This window comes from Lagopus leucura, unplaced genomic scaffold, assembly GCF_019238085.1.
Source record: "Lagopus leucura isolate 7727_CA_CO unplaced genomic scaffold, USGS_WTPT01 Super-Scaffold_100157, whole genome shotgun sequence".
NCBI lineage: Eukaryota > Metazoa > Chordata > Aves > Galliformes > Phasianidae > Lagopus > Lagopus leucura.
In genome coordinates this window covers 34160661-34182845 of record NW_024962334.1, presented here as the reverse complement: position 1 = coordinate 34182845, position 22185 = coordinate 34160661, and the positions used below count along the sequence as shown (strand labels likewise).

Below are 22185 nucleotides of genomic sequence, written 5' to 3'. Positions count from 1 at the left end.
AAAGCTTCTTGGCATTACGGAGCCATTCATCTGGTGTGAACTACTATGAGAAATAATTATTTAAATAGTATTCCACAAATGAGAGCATTAGAACTAGTTAAACTGTTCATTGATTTTAACCTCATCTTGCCTCCCAACTCTGAACATGGACTGAAGCAAACAAATGGATCCAACCAGTCTTGCAGTCTTGGTATTCTTATAAAAAATCTTTACATAGAAAAAAAAAAAAAAAAGAAAAAAAAAACCCACATATTTTTAACTGCAGTTTACTATATGGAAATCCCAATGTGTAAGTTTTACTCTAAGAGTGAGGCTCAGATAGACAATGGCACTGCTAATTACAATTAAACTTGAGTACCCTATTTAGGACCTTCCCCTACCTTCCAAATGCAATAGCTGAAGTATTTACTATTGAAATCTGACTTTCATACTTGAAGCTCAGAAAGAGGGTGGTTATCAGTGGAGCAATGTCTAGTTGGATGCTAGCAACTAGCAGTATACCCCCGGAGATCAAAATGGCATCCAGTTCTATTTAATCTGTTTGTTTACGATCTGGATAACGGGGCTGAATGTAGCCTCAGAAAGTTTGCAGATGGCACAAAGCTGTGAGGAGTGTCTGGTAAGTCAGAGGGTCATGCTGCTATCCAGAGGAACCTAGATAGGCTCAAGAAATCTCAACAAGAAGAATCTCAAGAAATTCAACAATTGGAATTGCACCTGGAGAGAAAATGTCTAGCACCAGGATGTGCTGGGGTCATCCAGCTGTAGTAGCCTGGCAGAAAAAGCTCTCTGGAGGTGTTAAGGAAAAGGTAGATTTTACACTGAGTGATGTGGTCTAGCAGGCATGGTGGCAGTGGCTTGATAGTTGGACTGTGTGATCATAGTGGTCTTTTCCAACCTTAATGATTCTATGAGCCAGCAATATGCTCTTGCTGCAAAGAAGGCTCATGGTATTTTTGGCTGCATTAGGCAAAGTGTTTCCAGCAGTCAGCAATGGTGATCCTTCCCCTCTACTTAGCATTGGTGACACTTTACCTGGAGTGCTGTGTCCATTTCTGGGCCACTCAATACAAGACAGACATGGACATACTGAGAAGAGCCCAACAAAGGACAACAAAGATGAAGAAGGGACTGAGCTGTCTTTCTTATGAGAAAAGGCTTAGAGAACTGGGACATTTTAGCCAACAGAAGAGAAGGCTCAAGGGGATTTTATCAGTGTGTATAAATAACTAAAAAGAGAGAACAAAGAAAACAGCTAAGTTCCTTTCTAAGGTGCTAGTACCAGTGCAAGAGGTGATGGGCACAAAATGAAGCCCTTCTTTATTGTGAGGGTGACCAAACACTGGTTTACCAGAGAGGTGGTGGAACATCCTTCTTAGCGGGCTTCCAAACTGACTGGATGTGGCCCTAGACACCTTGCTCTGAGTGGCCCTGCTCAAACAGGGGTTAGACTAGGTGGCTCTTTCCTGCACCAGCCATGCTATGAAAGCTAATCATTACCTTCTTTTGCATCCATTTGTTCTCAACAAAATTCTTCTCTGTTTCCCTAAAATGCTATATGTAAAGCAGAAGAGGAAAGCTAGGGTAGGGGGAGTCTTTCTGAAGATGCAGGTGATCTTGTTCCTTACAGACATCTGTTTCCTTACAGGCAAATTCTGAAGTGGTTGATACTCTTCATGCTGGTAGGACTTGCCCAGTGAGCTGTGCTAAGCAGGACTCCTACTCAGGGACCAGTGATTTGTACAAAACAGACCTGGTTCTACAGACAATATGAGACAAGGAAACATAGCTAAAAGAGCATGCATAGACCCAGTTTCGTTGAAGACAGTGGTGAAAAAGAATATTTCTGGACAAAAACAAAAAACAACAGTGAAATGCAACAAATTCTAAGAGTTTTCTCAACCCACCATAATTTCTTTACGATCTTTTCTTCCTCGCTGAGGTATTTCTGCCTTTCTTGTTCCACCAGGTTGCGCTGTCGCTGCACAGGATCTTCAAGCCTCTTCATTGTTTCAAACATTTTGCCACTGATTTCCAGCTCTGCTTTCTTCACCATTGCCCTCAGCATCTCCTGGTTCTGCAGCTGTTGCACAAAAGAAATCAACTTCAATTTCTCCTGCTTGACTGACATCCCTGGCAACAGAATACATTGCAGAACTCAGAAATAGGTTGGAATAAACACGGCTTTACAGCTAGAGTGACTTTTTACCTTCTTCTTTCCCTCTTTATCTTTACCTATAAACATTATTTCATGAGGAAATGGTAGAGGTGAGAAAAACCCACATTCACTTAGCTTCTAAAGTGTTTATCTAACTTCTAGTTGTCAGCTGGTGAACAAAAGATGCTGGGTTCAATAAATCACCTTCAGAGCACAACTTCTGTAGGGACTGCATCCCCTTTATAAGGCTCAGTCCAGCATGAACCAAGTATTAATCACGCCTCACCAGAATGCTGGAAGCCTGACTTCCACTTTGTGCATCTCTCTTATGCTTATGCATTGTACCACATATGTATGCCTACTGGATAGCCACACACATCGATGTTGGAGCTGGAATGCATTGTCATTCTCAGAACAGAATATTTCACTCTCAAGTGGCAGAGAAAGGATTGTATCATCCAGTGTAATTTGGTGACAGACATACTCACCTGTGAAATAAAAAACCTCTCTCAGCCACCAAAATAACCTTTTAAAGTAGGCCAATTTTCTGAAAGCTGGCCATTCACGCTTCTTTCTCAAGAGATCTACTATCTTACATTCTCATTCTCTCTTACATTCATGTTAAGTATCTAAAACATTTTTTTAAACTGATATTAAGTTTGCAGAACAAAACAAAACTAAGAAAACAAACTAGACTGTACTGTGTGGATAGCCCTAGTGCAGCTATACTCAGCACTCACACAAATTAAGTCTTCTTTATAAGTCCTTAGGTCTTTTATGTAAATCGCAAGTTCGCACAAAGCAGTAAGTAGGGTTCCATCTAGTCACAACTTCAGGATGCAGGCAAACAAAACAACTCTGTCAGCCTAGCAGCAATGTCATACTGTAAGATTTTAAAAAACACCTTGGGATACCAAATTCCATTTTTAAAGCTAGCAATCAATCCTTCAACTGCCTTCTAGATATTTCAGCTTAACAGGCAAACATAAAAAGAAAAAATACTGCTTAATAGGAAGAATCACAAAAATGGGTTACATACAAGGCAGTACAAGGCAGCAAGACTTCTGAAGTTAAGAGAATTCCTGGGAAGTAGAGGAACAAAAGCCTCTGTCAGATTGTTCTTTCCAATCAGTTCATGAATTAGAGGAGCAAACTCAGTTTTCTTCTCTGAACTTTTCAGTCATTATGCCTGACTGCCTTCTCCAGGGACACAACTATGATGAGACAGAGAGTAACACTTCACTGAGAGTGTTCAGAGGAGACTGGGCTGCGATAAGCAGGAGTTGTAAGCTCAAAACTCAGCCTAAGATAAGTGTAAGCAGTAAGGGGAAAAAATGAGGCTGGAACACATTTGAAACAGTACAGATTTATAAACATTGTTAGCTGCTTTGTACTAGACAGGATTCTTTTGAAGACAGACCATGTACACTTTTTCCCTACCTCAGGATTAGTGTTCGGATTTAATATATTAAAATCACAGTGAGATCAGGACAGCTATCTGAGACAAACATTACTTTCACTGTGTTATATTTTCAAGAATTAAACACAAATAAATTAATAAATGAGAGAATGAGCATGTAAAGCTTCATCCATACCGTTTATTCACAGCTCATTAAAAAGTGGGGAAATCTGACACGGAAATGTGAAACAACTTATCTGAGGTCAAGAAGAAGTTCCAGAGTCAAACTTGAGCCTCAGGTGTATAGAATTTCAGACCTCCATGTTCCTCAGCTGTGTGATTCCCAGCATACCAAAATGGGGTCTGTGTGCTTGAGTGGGTGTGTGCAATAGTAAACATGCTTATTTAATACGTTCATTATGAGGTTGTATATTTATTATAGTGACATCTACAGCTAAGGCATTTGTCACTTCAATTTATCTAGTTCCTGAGTAGCAGGGGAAAGTTTCATTCATTTTATAAAAGTTCATCCATTTCTGACAACAAGATTAGGGAATAAAAATGTAACTCATCAATATTTCAAAAAGCAAGTATGTTCAGGACTTCCTAAACTTAGTGTTTGAGGGAGCTCTTGAAGTTTGGGAAATGATTCATCTTTGCGTCAAAAAGATGTTTCAGCCATTCCTATGAAAATTCAACCAACACCTACCTACTTCTGACAAACCTAGGTTTCTTTATGCTTGGAGTACAGTGACAGAAGATGAGGAGAGGGAGGTAAAGATGGGTGCAGGTAGAGAAAAGAAGGAATCAAGGGAAACCAGTAACCAGGGGTTTAAGCAGGGTAGAGTGATCAGCCAAAGGGCAACAAAAGGCAGAGGGAGCAGGAGTAGAGGGAAAGAGCTGTCGGTAAGGAAGAGAAGGCAGTCTCTGGCCACTTTAGCATATCTCCCTGCACAGTTTGGAACTGATTTTGACTCCTAGTTTCCTCACAAATACTCTAGGATTGAAAATAACCTGATAACCAGCCTAGTTCACTTTAAACAAATTCTTATTCATGAGACAGCTAACTGGAAAACAAGCTATCAATTCATAGCCCTGCTTCTCATTACACAGCAGGGATGCCCTCTCCAGCAGGAGCATGCAAGGCCCCGATGGGAGAGGCTTCTAGGCCACCCACCTCCCAGACACACAGTGCACATCCACAAACAGGGACTGACTTCCTGCAGCTCAGGATCTCTGCAGAATCTTATTATCTAATTCCTAAAGTTTGTAACCATGCATAGATTAAATCTAGCCTCACCAATTCTATAATGCCGTTCAAAACATAATTGAATGTCTAATTCAAAGTTACACTTGTGAGATTATTTGAGTATCATGTACCATTTATGACAGTATTATTATTACATTTTCTATCCTTTTGGCAGCACTCATTTCCCTGCAAGTGATACATTTACTGAGGGAAAAGCAAGCATGCATGCACATTTCTAAAGCTGAACCTTAATCAGATCTAACTGCTTCCCCTTCAAATGTCTTCAATTAAAGAACGGTAGGAACAGACATAAATTTTTAAAGTACAGACAAGCTAATGATAATATACCATGAACACATACTCTAAAGGCTTGCTTCAAACCTGCTGCTAAAGGCTGTCATCACCTAGGAGTACAGAACTACCCCACTGCACTCATTACATGCCACAGTCTTTCCAACAAGTACATACAGAACACAGGCAATGAGGAAAACATCTCATCATCATGAAACTAGGCTTCCTTGAGTATCTCTGAAAATCAGAGTGCTTAAAGAAGATACTAGTGGACTAGCAAGATGGTATCTAACGTCTTATAACTGCTGTATGCAAATTTCATTGCTTCAAGAATCTCTGGTGAAAATCCAACTATAGGGTGAAGCAGTCAAAACCTGTTGGTTGCATCTGCTAACATACACACTTAACCGCTGTGTTAATCCATTCATCTGGATCAATTCCTGCTGAAAATGTTTTAAAGATGATTTTGCCATAACAGACAAAGCATATGTGAATGGATGGGTCCTTTCCATCACGTGTCCCTCTGATTCTATTTAAAGCACATGAATAAAAATTTGCAATGATACCATCAATTCAAAACTGAACCAGAGACAGTATTAAATATAGTTTTATGTCCTGCTCTTGCTTCTTAGCTATCCTGCCAACTTTTGTGCCTGTGCAATCATCTTTTCCAGTTCTTTGTAAGTTTCTTTTAGACTGTCACTGGATGAAAATTTCACACAAACAGGAATAAACTGACTGACAACCCAAAAGAAACAAATATGAAGTACTGCCAAAGACAATATGCACATAACTTGGAAAAAACAAAAAAAAAAATACTTTTTCCCTTTTACAAAGAAATTGAGCACAATTTTCTTTCCATCAAAGTGTGATATTTTAATACTCTTTAGTTTAAAACTAACTATTCCATTTGCTGCTTCACAAGCTGTGAACTCTTGTACAAAATACCTCCACCATTTCAGGAACATTACAAAAACAATCTCAGTCTCATGAATGTAATTTCTATGTAAGATGCGTGAACTTCCCTTAAGCTACAAGTTCTTGCATCCAACTATCACAAATTTGCCCACATACTTTTGGCATAAGGCACCCATAATTGCTATCATTTTAGAAATAAGGGAAGTCAGCTGGATTTAATGAGACCACTTTGGATCTATCCCTTTTTGTTCCCTACTCTAGACTTCATTGGCAGTGATCATTTGCTCAGATGGTACAAGTTTCTTTGCTCCAACGTATCCTAACAAAAGCAAGGTACATAAGCAAGGATACTGCCCTGGGCAGAGCCATGGAAACAAGCTGCAGCTGGGGAAATGCCACCTCCTTGGCAGGTAGGCCCTATGAGAATAGTACTTTCACTGCAACCAGTGCAACACTTGCAGTCTCTATCCTATTTTGCAAGGCCAAATAGCAAGTGCAGCTGGTGGTCATTTGGCAGTGAGCTATGGAAGGGCAGAGGAGTTGCAGTGGCCTGAAGCACAAACAAGCAACAATGTCCACTCATATATAATGTGTAAGGGTACAGATCCCAAGGAAGTCAGCTTTACTGAAAAAGTAAAATCATGGGAGCTGTGTGACAGGCAGAGGTCACCTACTTGACTCAACTGCTTGCCACAAACACCCTCTAACATCTCTTCATCACCAGCAAACTGAAGATAGGAACTTGCAACAGGACCTTCTCTCTCAGTTACATTTTCATCACTCTGATGTTTATTCGCTTCACCTTTATGTTCCCTTGCCCCATGGCTGGTTCAAACTCAGTTTCTTTTTGTTAAAAAATTGGAATCATATTTGATGAATCATTCTGAATCATATTGTTATTATATCATATTATTATTATTCTGCTCTAAAATTCATCAGCAAAACAAAGGAGATGGACACAGAACTGTTCCTATATTCAAAACCTCCCTAGTAGGGACAGCAGTAGCTGCAGCCCTACAATACCGAACATGTGATGTCATTTTCCAGACAAGGAAGACTGGCAGAGTATTGATGTTTTCCTCATTGTACACTTTGTCTTGTAAGACATTGCTTTAGCTCTTCTTACATCTTCTGAGACAATACACAGTGTTTTTCAGTTTCTAATTAAGTGAAGGTACAGCTGCATACATTTGTTTTCACAGTGTCTGAGATGAGCAGCACATATTTATGTTGGTAGCACGACTATGTATATCAACAGACAGTTTTGGTTAACTCTTCGTTGTTATTATCTTTTCTTGTAGGTTCTCAAGTCTTGACGTGTGTTAGGAAGGTACTGGCAAAAACGTGAGTTTAAGTATGGCACAACAAACCTCTGCAGTAACTTTTGAAATCATCCTTTCCCCTAGCTGCTTGAGTTAGTTCTTCTTCTGCATTCTGTAAATACAGGACTCAAACTCTGGCTTAATGCATACCTACTGATCCTCAGCTAGATTTGCATTTCCTTACATCACAGTTGTTTATTCAGAAACTTAAAAGCTGTCTCAACTATAAACAGTATGGATCAGGAACGTGGCTATTCGAACATGTTTATACAGCACATAGCATAGCAGAGTCCAAATTGTAATCACAGACTTAATATTATTATAACATAATTGCCACTTTAATGTCTAGTGTCATTCAACAAAGCTAGAAATCAAGTTATTTCACTATATCTGAGAAGCAACAGTTACCCTCAGCTACTTCTCATACCTCTAGGATTATTCGAGTAGCACATACTGGCACAGTAATGCTTTTGTGTCTGGGCTACTTGGGACTCTGCTTTTCTATATAGTTCTACTTCAAATCACATGTGTACTAAGGGAGAGAGAGTAAGAAAGAAAAAGAAAGGTGTGTACTGAACACCCACTTTCCCTAGTCATACCTGTAGCTGCTTCATATGATGCAGCTGCAGTCGTAGATCTGACACATTGCGTTTCATACCATGCAGGCTGACTTGCATCGACAGGGTTCCAGCAGGATGATGAATGACAGCTGACTCCACTGTTGCCAATGTGTTCTTCCCCCCAGATAAGTTAGCAGCACCTGCAAGTAAGCAGCAGCAAGAAGTTGAGCTTACCAGCAGGGAAAGTGCAAACATGGTTCTTTCTCTGTACACTGAATCCACATGCAATTCACACAGAGGGACAAGAGAAGAAAATCACAGCTGTGAATGAGAGGACTGGCATCTTACCATTCAGTAAAATGCTGAGGAGAGACTATAAAATATCTGAATGTATCTGTGCTGGAACTTCAACCATATCAGAGTATTGCATTATGACAAAACTGCTTCCAACCACAAATAGTTGAGATAGGAAAATTAGCTGTAAATGCAGATTATACTGAACAGCAGCAAATTCAATTGGTGCTGCAAGTAGCTTTGGGACTGTCTTCTCTGGAGCCTTTTTGGAGCAACTTGATGCAAATTCGCAGGAGTCCTGGACTGTGATTGATTATCACTGGAAAGAGAGGCCAGCCTGTTTTCAGTGGTGAGTGGAGACAGGACAAGGGGAAACGGCTGGAAACTGCAGCACAGGAAGTTCTGCACAAACATGCGCAAGAACTTCTTTACAGTGAGGTGACGGAGCACTGGAACAGGCTGCCCAGGGAGGTGGTGGAGTCTCCTCCTCTGGAGATGTTCAAGACCTGCCTGGATGCCAACCTGTGTGACCTGGTGTAGGGAACCTGCTTTGGCAGGGGGGTTGGACTCAATGATCTCTGGAGGTCCCTTCCAACCCCTACAATTCTGTGATTCTGTGATTCTGTGAGATTCAAACTGCCAAGCATGGGGAAAAGGTTTCTATAGAGATTTGGGCTCTGCTGCTTAAAGTACGATTGCATTATTTCTGTCAACTGTCTTCAACAGCAAAGGTATAAAACCAAGAGAAAAGGAATGAAATAATAGCATGGTAGAGAACTGCTCTCCAATCAATTTGCAGCCTACTACTCCCCCTTAGACAGTCATTTATTCAGCACTGCATTTACAAGGTAATACAGCATACAACAAGCAAGCCGAGTCATCACAAGGCTTTCCTCATTAAGTAATGCTGTTCCTCTACACAGCATCAATACCAAGCTTGTTCTTTTAAGTCTCAAATACCTGGGAAGAAGCTTTATTTACAGGCTAAATACCAGCTCATCAGCGAGAAGTCATGTTACAACTGTCTTTTGGCAATACGCACTTAAATGCTCCATATTCTTCAAACTGTCTTTCTAATGTGTCCCTTCTCCTCCCCACTGCCAAGAGGCAAAATGACAGACTAATAGTAGGACTCACTCCATTCTTCTATGCCCAACACTATGCAGCACTGCACAGCCACTGATCGACAGCGTCACCTTGTCTCTCAAGCTCACATGACAGTATGGCTGCAGCTCCCCAAACTTCTGTGCCATGTCATCATCCCCCTTGCACCTTCTTCCTTCTCTATGATTAAAACCAAACATCTGAAAAAACTGATAAATAACTGATAAATAACAACTGTGCACAGGGACCTCGGTCTGAATTTATTCCCACAAACACACACTCTACCAGATTCAGCAAAATCAAGCCAAAAGTAGTGTTGTGAGCTTTTCTTTGCCTGTCAGAAGCAACTTTTCAGTGCAAAGAAGGTCATGACACATTTTTCTGCCTGGTAAGGGCATGGAACCAAGAGTGGTCAGCCTCACCTCCATTCATCTCTAGAAATCAACAAATAAAATCTCCAACTGTGCCCGGGTGGGTACTGCTCAGCATAACAACATATTGTTACTATTTTGCCAACATGTGGATACCTCAAAAATCATCTGAGAGGCATTCATTTTTTTGAAGGAAGGAATTTAAACCAGGTTTCAGAAAGTCCCAAGAATCATGTTTCTTGCTTTAATTACATTTGCAAATCTTGTCAGAAAAAGGACAGGTTGCACACGAGCTGTATATGGGGTGCCATGCCATAGGTTTCCAAAGATGTGCTTTAACAAAAAGCTGTTTTAGTGTGGTGCTGGCCCTTGTAATGCTATACTCCACCTAAATGTGCTCCAGCCAGACCTTCTCGGTGCTTCAACCATGGCACTCTTCATGTTAGTGCTGAGCAAATTGCTCTGCATTTTGCCATACTTCCTTATGATTCAGTGCTCTCTTGACTTTCAAAGAGCTGCTTAACAGAAAGCAACCCTTAAGAAATAAGCACTGCTTGTTCACTGCCACTCTGTACCCACTCAATGCTTCAATCTAATATATGCCAATACTTACCTGTCTACACGTACACTGCATTTTTTCCTACACTTACGCATGTATCTTCCTCCCACATGTACTGGCTTTGCACTTTTAAAAGAAAAGGCTTTTTAGTTCATAAACCCTACAGACAGAAATCACCAGAGAGTCTGAAAAACGTGGATAAGCCTCCATGAGTTCTGATCCCTAGCCACAAATTCGAACTATTTTTGAAAGCGCAGCTACCTTTCTGCTATTCTTTGCCTCAAGAAAAAGCTCCAAAAGCTCAGCCCCCAACCCTGCGGCTATGCAGCCAAGGAATGAATCAGTCCCCTCTAGTCTCTCCCCACATGTTGGAACCCAGTCAATTCACATATTTTCACAGCATGGGGTGCCTGCTTTCCTCTTAGTATAGATGGACTGTGATCTGCTTCTGTAAACAATAAATGTATTCCACTCCCTACAAACCATCTCTCCTCCTTGCTACCCCAGCCACCTCTTCTTGCCATGATGCACCTCAGCTACCACCACAGCCCTACTGCACACTGTGCTCAGAGGCCACAAAGCACGACAAGGGACTCCTGAAGAACTGACACACAAAAACATCCGTACAACCAGAGGGCACAGGAGCAGAGTGAGGATCAGCGGTTGTTTTCTCCGAGATTCATATTTTCATCAAAAAGGAATAAAAGGACGGCTGAATGAGGGGCTGCTTTGTCTAGGGAGCATAGCTCTCTTTTGGAAGTAGGCCCAGGCTGTAGCTTTGTGATTAGATGTACAGCCAGATGGGCTGAAGGGAAAGGAACAGCATTGGCTTGCATAGCTCTTTAAATAAACCCATGTTGGAGCTAGGTAAGGGAGGCTGGAAGCAAAAAAATCCTCTCAAATTCCCTAGTACTCTGGACAAAACATAAATGTTAACTTATTTTACAAAGGCCAATGAGCTAAGCTATAAGTTATCTCCATTCTGAAAGCACTAAGGAACTGTGGTGCAGGAAAGAGAAAGGTGTGCTATCTGCCCAGGCTAAGGAAAGCAAGGAACAGAGCTGCCAATCCCCAACATCTGACCTTTGCCATCACGCTGACACTGCTTTTCTTCCATTTTCCAGAATTTCTTTTTCTCTTGAAAATGCTAAGAGCAGGTTAGAAAAAAGGCCATCGGAAGACATCAAGAAGTGTTTCTTCCCAAATTACTCAGCAAGCTGAGTGGTGCAGTTGACACAGTGGAAGGAAGGGATGCCATTCAGGGGGACCTCCATAGGCTAGAAAGGTGGGCCCAGATGAACCTGATGAGGTTCAACATAGCAAAGTGCAGAGTTTTGCACTTGGGCCGGAGGAATCCCAGGCATCCATACAGGCTGGAAGGAGCGGTCCTTGAGAGCAGCCCTGCAGAGAAGGACCTGCAGGTCTTGATAGATGAAAAACTTAACATGAGCCAGCAGTGTGCCCTTGCGGCTCAGAAAGCAAATGGTATCCTGAGCTCCATCAGAAGAGGGGTGGCCAGCAGGGGCAGGGAGGTGATTGTCCCCCTCTACTCTGCTCTTGTGAGGCCCCATCTGGAGCACCGCGTCCAGGTCTGGAGCCCCCAGTACAAGAAAGACAGGGAGCTGTTGGAGAGGGTCCAGAGGAGAGCCACAAAGATAATCAGAGGACTGGAGCATCTCCCCAACGAAGACAGGCTGAGGGAGCTGGGCTCGTTCAGGCTGGAGAAAAGAAGGCTGTGGGGTGACCTCATTGCAGCCTTTCAATACCTAAAGGGAGCCTAGAAACAGAAGGGGAATCAACTTTGAAAGGGTTGATAACAGCAGGACAAGGGGGAATGGTTTTTAGTTGCAGGAGGTAAGATTTAGGGGGAATGTCAGGGGGAAATTTTTTACAGAGAGAGTGGTGAGGTGCTGGCACAGGCTGAGGTTGTGGACGCTCCGTCCCTGGAGGTGTTCAAGGCCAGACTGGATGGGGCCCTGGTCAGCCTGGTCTAGTATTAAATGTGCAGGTTGGTGGCCCTGCATGAGGCAGGGGGGTTAAGATTCATGATCCTCGATGTCCCTTCCAACCCTGGCCATTCTGTGACTGTGATCATTTGGGGAGCCATGTGACAGTTACTCAGTCCTCTTATCATCCGGTTAGAATCCACTGAACAAACAGACAAATGCAACATTGAGGTTGCAACTTCATCATTATCTGACTGTTGGTCAGACACCAAAGCAACCTCAAAAGAACAAACTGTTCTACAGATATCTGTGTACCACTTTATCTTGCTGATTCAGAATGAATTCGGGATCATGATATACCTGGATATGCTGACTGCATTCAAGAACCGGCATGATCTACCTTTGAATGTGAGATAAGCAACCAGATATGGACAATTTTTTAAATTCACAGATCATTACAAGAAGGGTTGTGCATATGAAAAATGCAAATAGATATGCACAAGAGAAGAAATTCTCTGACAAGCACAGGTCACAAATAGTGAGGAATCAAATATGGGCACTACATGGGTAATACTTCTCTCTGTTCCATCTCCTCCTCTTGATTTGTACTGGCAGTGCTAGCTGAGAAAGAAAGGACCCTTTTCAGGAAGTACTGAAATCTCCTTCCTGTTCTTCCAACAGGGTAGCAAATGGCAAAGAACAACTGGTTTTGTTCATTTTTGTTTTCCAATCCAAGATATAACTGATATAAATTTAAACAGTTAATGCAGCATTTAATCTATCTTTCTTACTACTCAGTGAACAAAATATGGCAGAAAAGAGAGTGGGTGAGCATTTCCTAGAATATTTGTTAGTAATCTTACGATCTTTTTAGTAAGGCTTGGTTTTTTGGGTCACATGCTACTGAGCTGTTCCTAAATGAAGAATGCCTTGATTGCCATTCACCTTTGAAGAACTGAGAAAAGCTGTAAGGATTCAGTCATGAGATTTATCCAAACATGAATAGGAGAGACACAGCTAGAATGTGGAAGTCTACTGCTCTTTGAACTCACCTCTTGTGAAAAAATTGAGCCTAAAGCAATAAAACATAAGAAAAGCAGACAGTTTTTATTACAGGCCCATTTACCCTAGTGGAAAATAGGTAAAATTTGTTTAGGCTCTAATATCTAAGGGTAAAGAATGTGGCTAAAGACTAGCAAAGCAAGAACACATTAAATACAACAGTGTATTATATATGAAATACCAAACGTAGCATTCACAATCTAGATACACAGAACTATCTAAGATTTACAAATTTTGGTTTGTTTCCCTTCCCAAAATGAGCTAGTTCTCTATTTTTGCATGCATGTCTCCCATCACTGGAACACATACTATAAAATACAATGTTGGTTCAACATTGATGAACCAATTTTATCCTGCACAGATGTTTTATTGTTCAGGATGGGAAGTAATTCACATTTCTGCTTACCACTGCTCTAGAAAGGACTGCTCAATCAACATTTTATACCACTTTTTCTGGCGAATAGCCTTTGAAATTGCTAAAACTGGTATCTCAGTATGCAGCTGTCTACTGGAATTGTTGAAGTCAACTGTCTAATGGCTAATAAAGATTGGAGTGAATTGCAGAACAAAAAAGGAGCCTGCAAAAGTATGCTTCAGGTCCTTTTAAACCCAAGCATATTTACTTAAAGGAGAAACATTCTGTATATTTTGACAGGTTGCCTGTGTCTGACTTACTGTCTCTCGTTATACGTAATTTTGAAAGCAGGTACAAATGCAGAATATTCTATTATTTAGGATAGCAGTCCTCAGTATTAGCTGATAGGGCTGACAATGCCCAAGCAGTTAGCATGGTGAGCACCACACCTTGTTTCCCTTTCCACACTACAGTTTAATTTTCTGATTTTTTTCTGTGGCTGTGTCATAATGGAAGGGCAGGGTTTAGGACACAGATGCTGGAGTTACAATGATACTCTGTGGTGCTGGATCCTTGCATGGCTACGTGTCCAGACCCACTGCCCTTTCTCTATCTTCCCGAGTGATCAGAATGGTATCTATTAAACTGAAATCACAGAATTATATGTCTTGGGTTGGAAGGGACAATAATCTAGATTCAACTGCCTGGTTGTGAAATGGTAGCATCTTTACTTAGATGATGGGTATGGGCATGGCTGTATGACAGAGTCAGTGTTTCTGTCAGCACCTGGCAGATGCTGATCTCATGTTTTGACAGTAAATTAAACTGGTCACTCCTGCTTCCCATGCTAGGACATCTATTTATTATATGTAATTTTGCCATTTCAAGCACACGCTTCCAGTTACACAACAAAGGAGTGAAGGCTCTTTGGGAATGACAGCATAAACTGGCTGCTGGTCAGATGAACCATGCTATTCTGTTGGACTGGGTATGATCTGCAGGCCAAAGAATCTCCACCCTTGCTTTCCGTGGTGTAGTCCTTCCAATGAATATTATTTAATTTCCCACTTCTTTCTGAGCAATTCATTCACATATGAACACATGAAAAGGAGAAGGTCGAAAGTGAACCTTTGGAGGCCACCTGGGCTAAATTCCTAATAAAAGCAGTGCTCACTTAGATTGGGACATCCACCCCAGTGCAGTGTATCTGCATATTCTGATTGTTGTATAGGTTATTTGCATGATATGTGGCCTATGCAAGTAGGAAATACTATAAATTTGCAGTGATTAATGACAAGGAAGTAGAGAAAAGCCTAAGAGCATTTTGCAGCTGTTTTAAAAAATGAAGGAATTTTCAATAAGTTGCCTCAAACTGATAAATTACAGCTTATTTCTTCACAGCCTCAAGTATTGCTCTCCCCAGTCAGGAGCCAGCCAGAAGGGAAGAGTTGGAACCAGGCCAGAGAATGGCTTGGGAGCAAAGCTCCAGCTCCAGGACATTACCTTGCACTCTCCTACATTTGCTTGATAGTTTCCAAGTCTGGTTTGACTTCTGTTGGTTAGAAAGACATACTGCAATTCCAGATAAACAGGAATCCTGAACTTGAATTAACAGCTCCAGCAGAAAGGCTAGTTAAGTGCGTAACAGATTTGCTAGTAAATGTGTGTGGTTTACTACCTGCTGCAGCACAGACCACCCTGTGGGAACAGCCTTATCAGGAAGTAGGGAACTGCCTTTATTTGCATTCAGTGCATGACAAAGGATGAAGAGGAGTCATATAAACACACACACACAGACACACACCCTGCAGACATCAAGAGCAGCAGCCCAAACACAAAGAGCTCCAGTCACATGGAGATCTTCTTTCACAACAGCATTAACTCCACCGTTTAAACACTTAGCAGCTCTCGAGTGGGAAGCTAAATTAAGACCAGATCTTGCAGGCTTCGCCGTAATCGACTTGCTCAGAACAATTTAGGAGCATGCTAATAATTAGTAACAGATCAATATGGCTCCATTAGGGAAAGTACTATCTAGCTCACTGCTGAATTCCTCAGTGACATCACACACATAGAATCCTACTGGTAAAATAACCTTAGAGAAAAGTTCAGGTGTCAAAAATAGGAAATAAAAGCTTAGCCTTCTACACTGATTTAGATACATCTGGGGTCAGTGACAGATGTATATTATAGATGAGATTAATCACTAGAAAAATCGCCATATACAAAAAGCCTGTATCTTTTTTAAACCATTCACTGCAGGTGTGACTTTCATTCCAGCTCAAACTGTCAGAAATTCATCTCTGAACAAAGATGTGATTGACTTCCATAGCCTAAACTTAAACTTTGCATCTGTCAGAGCAGCTAACAGAATGTAAGTAAAGTTGACATTTCTACAAGCTGGGATGCTAGTAAAGCTAGGGCCAATCATATACTAGAATAATTTGTAAAGTAAAAAGGAATTATCTTACCTGTAGCATCAGCGCTGCTTTTGTTGGACACAATTTTCAACATCATCTTCTCACTGAGCAATAAAAAGAAAAATTATAAATTTAACTTACTAATAATAAAACTGGTGAGGCTTTTCATCAGTAAATTAAATGGCCTTGTTTTGCATACACATTTTTAATCTAAATCACCAGTAGCTTGTGAATGGTTGTTTTTTTTCTTTTCAATGAGTTTTAAGACAAGTTAAGCAAGGAATGGTATATAAACAGTAGAAAGCACAGAGATGTACCTACATTAATTCTTTTTTAACACAAAGAAGAGTAATGCAGTAATATCTATTTATTCTTTGGCATATTCTTCCTCTCTGCCTAGCATTCTCATGGGGATGGCAAAGATACTTTAAAAGATTCAGCGTTTTCTTACTGTTACATTCAAATACTACTTTTGTTGATTGATTACTGAAATCATTAGAGAGAAACAGATTTAATGAATTCTTTTTTTACCTAGAAGCATCTTTGCTATTACTTGTATTTGGCCCTTTTAAAAGCGCAGACTGAACAAGACCAGTTAAACTGGCAATCTGTTTCTCCATGGCTTGTATCCTCTCTCTGAAAGACAAGAGAACCGTTTGTTAAAGCCAGATATATTTGCTTTCAGACTTGTTTTTCTAGGTGAATGATTACCATAGGAACTGAAAGACACTACAGAGTTGTGCAAAGGCTCATGGCTATCAGTTTGCATATACCTTGGTAGCAGCTTACCACATCTTGGGTTGGACAGCTTTTGCATTTAACAGACAATAAAAGAGACATCTGCATAGTTTAAAAAAAAAAAAAAAGCAACCCAGATAATAAACTTCTAGCAATTGCACAAAAAAGGCACCTAAAATAATCAATAATGCCTGTTGAAATTAGTGAAAAATATTTTTTTCAGCATTACATTTTTTAATTATTATTACTTTTTTTTTTTTTTTTTTAACCTCTATTGGGCCAATAATTTTGTTTGTGTGTAAGATTTCTGGATTAAACCTTTAGACTACTTGTTACTATTTTTAATTTTGCCAAAGCAGTATTTTATCTGTGAAGCATTTAATCCGCTTGAGCTGACAACTTCCCAGCCCAAATCCTTTGCACCTGACATCACAACTGACTGCTCTGCAAAGGATAGAAGTGTGACAGATCAGGCACAGCACACTGAACACAGGCTGTGCAGCACAGTGATAGCAAAGCAGGTTTGTTTTCACACCCACTTCCAGAGAAATTCCTAAAAACCAAAAGAAAAGAGAGGAAGAAGAACTGTAAGAAGTATGGCCAGTGTTTTCTGTAACTTACCAAATTCCACTAAGCAACAACAACATTTTCTGGATAAGAAGGCTAACACTCATGTCTTCATCTTTGCATACCATTTACATGGATGCATACACTGGTCAGGTACCTGGTGACTTCCTTGTAGGCTCCATAACAGCCTTCTGTTCACACAGGTACCTACTTTCTCATGCCAGTACATCAATGGCACATCACAACGCAGAAACACATGAGCATGGGATATCAGACAGGACCTTTTGAAAATGTATCCCTTCGTGCTAGCGCTTATGTGACTACAGAAGCACACAAAAGGAATCACTGACAGTGATTTTGGAAGACGGCTGAGAACAACACTTCTCAGAAAGCAAGTCAAGCAGCGATGGCTCATGGAAGAAGACAGGACAGAGGCAGACCACATGGTAGAGATGGCACGCTTAGCCTCAGATACAGCATGCCACAGGGATCATTCATCACTACTGTGCTCTCCTGGGCACACAGGAGCAGCAGTGCCACCCCCCTCACATCGTTTGCAGCTTGTGGCCAAAGCAGTAATGCCAACTGATTAGGGCCATGTAAACTCAAATGTAGGTATTGATACAAAGGCAAGCTGAAATGGCACAGAGTGAGAAACCAGTTCAACTCATAAGCCAGCCAGGGTATCCACGCTAATTATTTCATTCACACTCCATGAATGAAATAGAGGTTTTCTGGGACAACACACATATCATAGCTGGAAGACACTCCAAAACGCCCAATGTTCAGAAAACAGGACAGCAAAGCAACTAATGAGATGCTAACAGACACAGGAGGGACCAAGAGCATGCTCAGTCCATCCCCAGCTAGCAGAAATGTTCTTACTGCGATTGAATACAATGTGCGCTCCTTACTTTTCTGTCTTCATGCTGAAAGGTATTTTGAGCGGTGGTGAGAAGACTAGTGAATCGACCTAATTCCCTTCAAACCAAAAAATACGTTGCAGAATTTCCACTGTTAAAAGTTTTAAAATAAGAAACTGGTTCAGGTACAGTAACCTTTGGAACAGAAACAAGTACAAAAAACCTGGGATAAATATATTCTAACAAATTTTAATGCAGCATTTTTGACACTTAATAACAAAAACATTTTTTTTTTCTCAGATAATTATCACAAACCCTTCCTGGAACTAAACGCAATTGGAAGTCTATCTGCTTTACCAATTTATAAATATGTTTTTTCCACCCCACACTGGATAATCTGGAAACAATTTTCTGCTTCAAATAAGATTATGGCAACACAAAGCTGATCTTGTCCTTTGCCATGAAATCTAGGAAAATATGTTGTTAAGAGGGAGAGGGATGTTCCAGAGATAGGAGTTGATGAAAAACGAATGAAACACTGCAATCAATTGCACAGAGTACATTACTTTTCATATGGTAAAAGCATTAAGAATGTGAAGAACCTACACGTGCTCTGGAGCTGCTCCCTTAAATACACAGCAGGATTTTTCCCATAATCATTTCATCACAGTACCCAGGCTCATTATAGCCATTAGCACCAAACATTTCCAAAACAAGTGTCTTAAAGAAGGAGCCTTTCAGGCATTAAATAAAATGAAGTGTTTTTTGGAGACCTGGTGGTCCGATTGAAGGCAGTGGGAGGCAGGGGCAAGGAGGGGTTGCACTGGCCAGGTGGCATGGCCGTGCTGGGCTGAGGTGGCTGCAGGGCCAGTGGACTGGTTCTGCCAACTGCTGTGTGGACACGGAGGAGCAGTGATGGCTCCACAGCCACCTCAGCTTCCCTGGCAGGGGCTGGAGCCATCACTACAGTGACCCAGCAGAGCCAGAGGCTTCAAAGGAGAGAACGAGCCTTCACCTCCGCCTGTGCTATGGGATGCTGGCACTGTGGTGACTGACATTTTTTGGCTCTCAAGATTATATTCTTTTCTTCCTGCTGTGGTCCAGGAGAAGGAATGTGGGGAGTGCAGCCAACCACTGCCATCCCTTCCTGCACTGTGCAGGCCAGAGTCCCCATGAATGGAGTGGGCCAGGGTCCTCATAGATGGAGTAGGACAGGGCCATCTGTGCATGGGGGAGGCTGGGGTCCCAGTGGCTGATGCAGGCTGGGCTCCCTGTGGATGGGGTAGGCCTAGGTCCCCATGGACAGGACAGGACAGGATGCGGAGCATCAGGTGAGAGGGGCAGGCAGAAAAACACTCTTCGCTGGTGCTTCTTTGCCAGTTCTGGGAGTACGAGAAAGAAGAAGTACAGCTCAGTTCCCAAATTAATTTCCCAGACAAATCTGAATCTCTCCACCACCCAGGAAGAGAAGGGTGGGTCACTTCTACAGCACTTAGGAAAGAATGTGCTGTTTTATCAGCCTGAGCACTAAAGGGCATTGTTTCACATTGTTTTCCAGTGAATGCTGGGAGAGCTGGGCATGGTGCAGCAGAAAAGGAGGGGGCAAGGTCAGAAGTGATGCTCAGCCCTAGCTGGCCTCTTAGTCAGACTTGGCTTTGACTTTTCACACACAGACTTCTGCCAGCAAAGCAGGCACAAGTGCCTCACCAGCCCTCCTCCTCCCAGCAGCCTGTTTCACGGGCTTAGCTATGCCCAGGCAATCAAGCCCTGCCTCAGCATCTCATTCTCCAAATTCAGCAGAAGCAATGCAAACCCTTGCCTGTACAAGGGCTCTTTGAACTGAGACATCAGGTTTCATCACTTGGCTTCTTCACTACAGCCTCACTGAGGTTTCATGTCATTCCACCTACAGCAGCTAACTGGAAGTAATCTCAAGCAGGGTACAGCGTATTGTTAAATTGGTATCCACTTCTCATTGTGCTGCTATTTAAGCATGACTTACATGTTTCTTCCCTTTCCTGAGGGCATTTTTATTATTCACAACACTGGGAAGATACTTTGTATAGACACAAACTAGAATTGGGCTGTGCAACTGTTTCTGTTCTACTCTAGGCAGTGCAGTGATCAAACATAACAGACATACTCAAATACCAAGTCTGACACCACTAACTAATTAGCAGACTATCCTGGAGAATGATGTCCAGTGACTATGTATTCATACTTTGCAGCAAGTGAAGTATATGCAGTAATAAAAAGAAGGTCAGAGACAAAGAAAAATACATTTCTTTCTACATCACTCTATGAGATGAACATTTCTCTTTTCACTGAAAGGAAGAAGGAACAGGAGTAGGTTGTCTTTGCCAATGGCTTCTCTAGTAACAAGTGGAAATGGCAGTCAGACCTCAAACTCTGCTTGAAACAGTGAACTCCAGGAAAGATGTGAGGCAGAGAACAATGGAGCTCTTCCCTATTCTGCTCTCTTTCCAAGGGCAAAATAATCCACAGGTGAATATTTCACAAGAACAAGGTTAAATTCAAACTTTCTTGCAGCTTTAAGTTAAAGTGAAAAGGTAAGCTATGAAGTGCTGCCAGCTCTGATACTATTTGATAATTCCAAGAGCCTGTATCTTTTTCCCTCCAGACAGTTTCCCCCAACAGAAGGAAGTCAAAGTGCAGTTTACCTTTCCTCCATCTGTGTTGCTCACCTGTCTTTTTTGACTGGTAATCATGGACCTCTGGAAAAGTTCTATTGTTTCCAACTACAAAGACATATGCGAGCTTCCAGACTGCAAACACTAGGCCACAGATCTGTACTGGTGCAGCAAGCACACATTTCTGTGGTTATTTGCAGTCCTAGAGAGCAATTCAATCACTGCCTGACTTTGGGAGTGGGTACAGCCCTGTCTGAGAGAGCGTATCTCAGAAGTCCACCTTTCCTGTCTCTCATTGCCCATGGCTTTACAGAGTATGAATATTTTTTCCTGATGCGTGATAGTGGCTACTCATACTTTAATGTAACAAACAATAAAGTGTTGTTATTATGGGAACAGTATACAATAACCTAAATGTGTCTGTTACACCTTAGTCTCTAACTGCAGAGGAAGAGAACAGAAGTTGTGTTGGGGCAGAGAAAAACCAGAGCACAGTACTCCTTTTGAGGGAAAAAACAACAACAACCGGATAGAGTTATCTTGTTCTTTTTGGGACTGTATTTTAGTGATGTGTCATATTGAACACCAGCCATGAAACTGCCCAATGTTTTGCAACATAACCTGTGTTTTAAATGCAAGGAATGTAAGTTAAATGGCATTTAACTCAATGCACTTTTGAGTAAGCTTCTCTCCCCATTTGCCAACATTTAAACATCTGTTTTGCCTGTGGTAGATTCTAGAATTGTCCACCATAAACCATATAAATGAGCCATTCAAAAAATGGTGGCAAATCACTGTTCCAACAGCTTATGTTCACTTACAAAGACTTACTCATTCTTCCTGTAAACCTCATATTTAAGGAACGCTGACTCTGGAAAGATGAAGTGCTGCAACTTGCTTGATCTTTTGTGTGTATGAATACTAATAATATTTTAATTTTTGAAATCTCCATGAACTCCTTTCTCCACTGTTTTAAAAGTCCTTTATATAGAAGTCTTCTGATAAATGAATTACTCTGAGAATTTATTTAGTTCTTTTCGTGGCAGAATTAGCTACCTTGAAAATACCCGAGGTAAAACAGATAAAAGAAAGAATTACATGAAGAAATAAAATCCCCCTCAACTCTGACTTAAATAACAGGCTCAACAAGACTGGCAAGCACAACGTAAAATTAAAATGGGAAACTCTAGAAAAAAAAGAGATAGGAGATGCTATGTAGTTTTCATCTTTTTCATCTTTGGTAGATCCAAATTTGCTGCAGTTAACATGTCAGAGATAACAGATGTAATTTCTTCAACAAAACCAAGATCTGCTCAGTGAGAGGTCTGATCTGCTCTTAGTACCCAGGATATTCTGAT

General features: G+C 41.3%; 1 protein-coding gene across 19 annotated transcripts in view; it reads right to left on the bottom strand.

The window, feature by feature from the left end:
- Positions 1 to 22185, bottom strand: part of KIAA1217 (KIAA1217 ortholog) — a 349470-nt gene that overhangs the window by 30755 nt on the left and 296530 nt on the right. For 15 of the 19 annotated variants that reach the window (XR_006181754.1, XM_042888183.1, XM_042888190.1 and 12 more), the window contains 4 exons: positions 16540 to 16644; positions 16060 to 16112; positions 7937 to 8097; positions 1908 to 2083 (listed from right to left, as the gene is read on the bottom strand). Coding sequence is in view for 18 of the 19 variants with exons in the window: in XM_042888183.1 (XP_042744117.1) it covers positions 1908 to 2083; positions 7937 to 8097; positions 16060 to 16112; positions 16540 to 16644 (495 nt within the window). In the remaining variant the exon portion in view is untranslated. The remainder of the gene's footprint in view (positions 1 to 1907; positions 2084 to 7936; positions 8098 to 16059; positions 16113 to 16539; positions 16645 to 22185) is intronic. The other 4 variants (XM_042888185.1, XM_042888187.1, XM_042888200.1 and 1 more) reach the window with 1 other exon arrangement.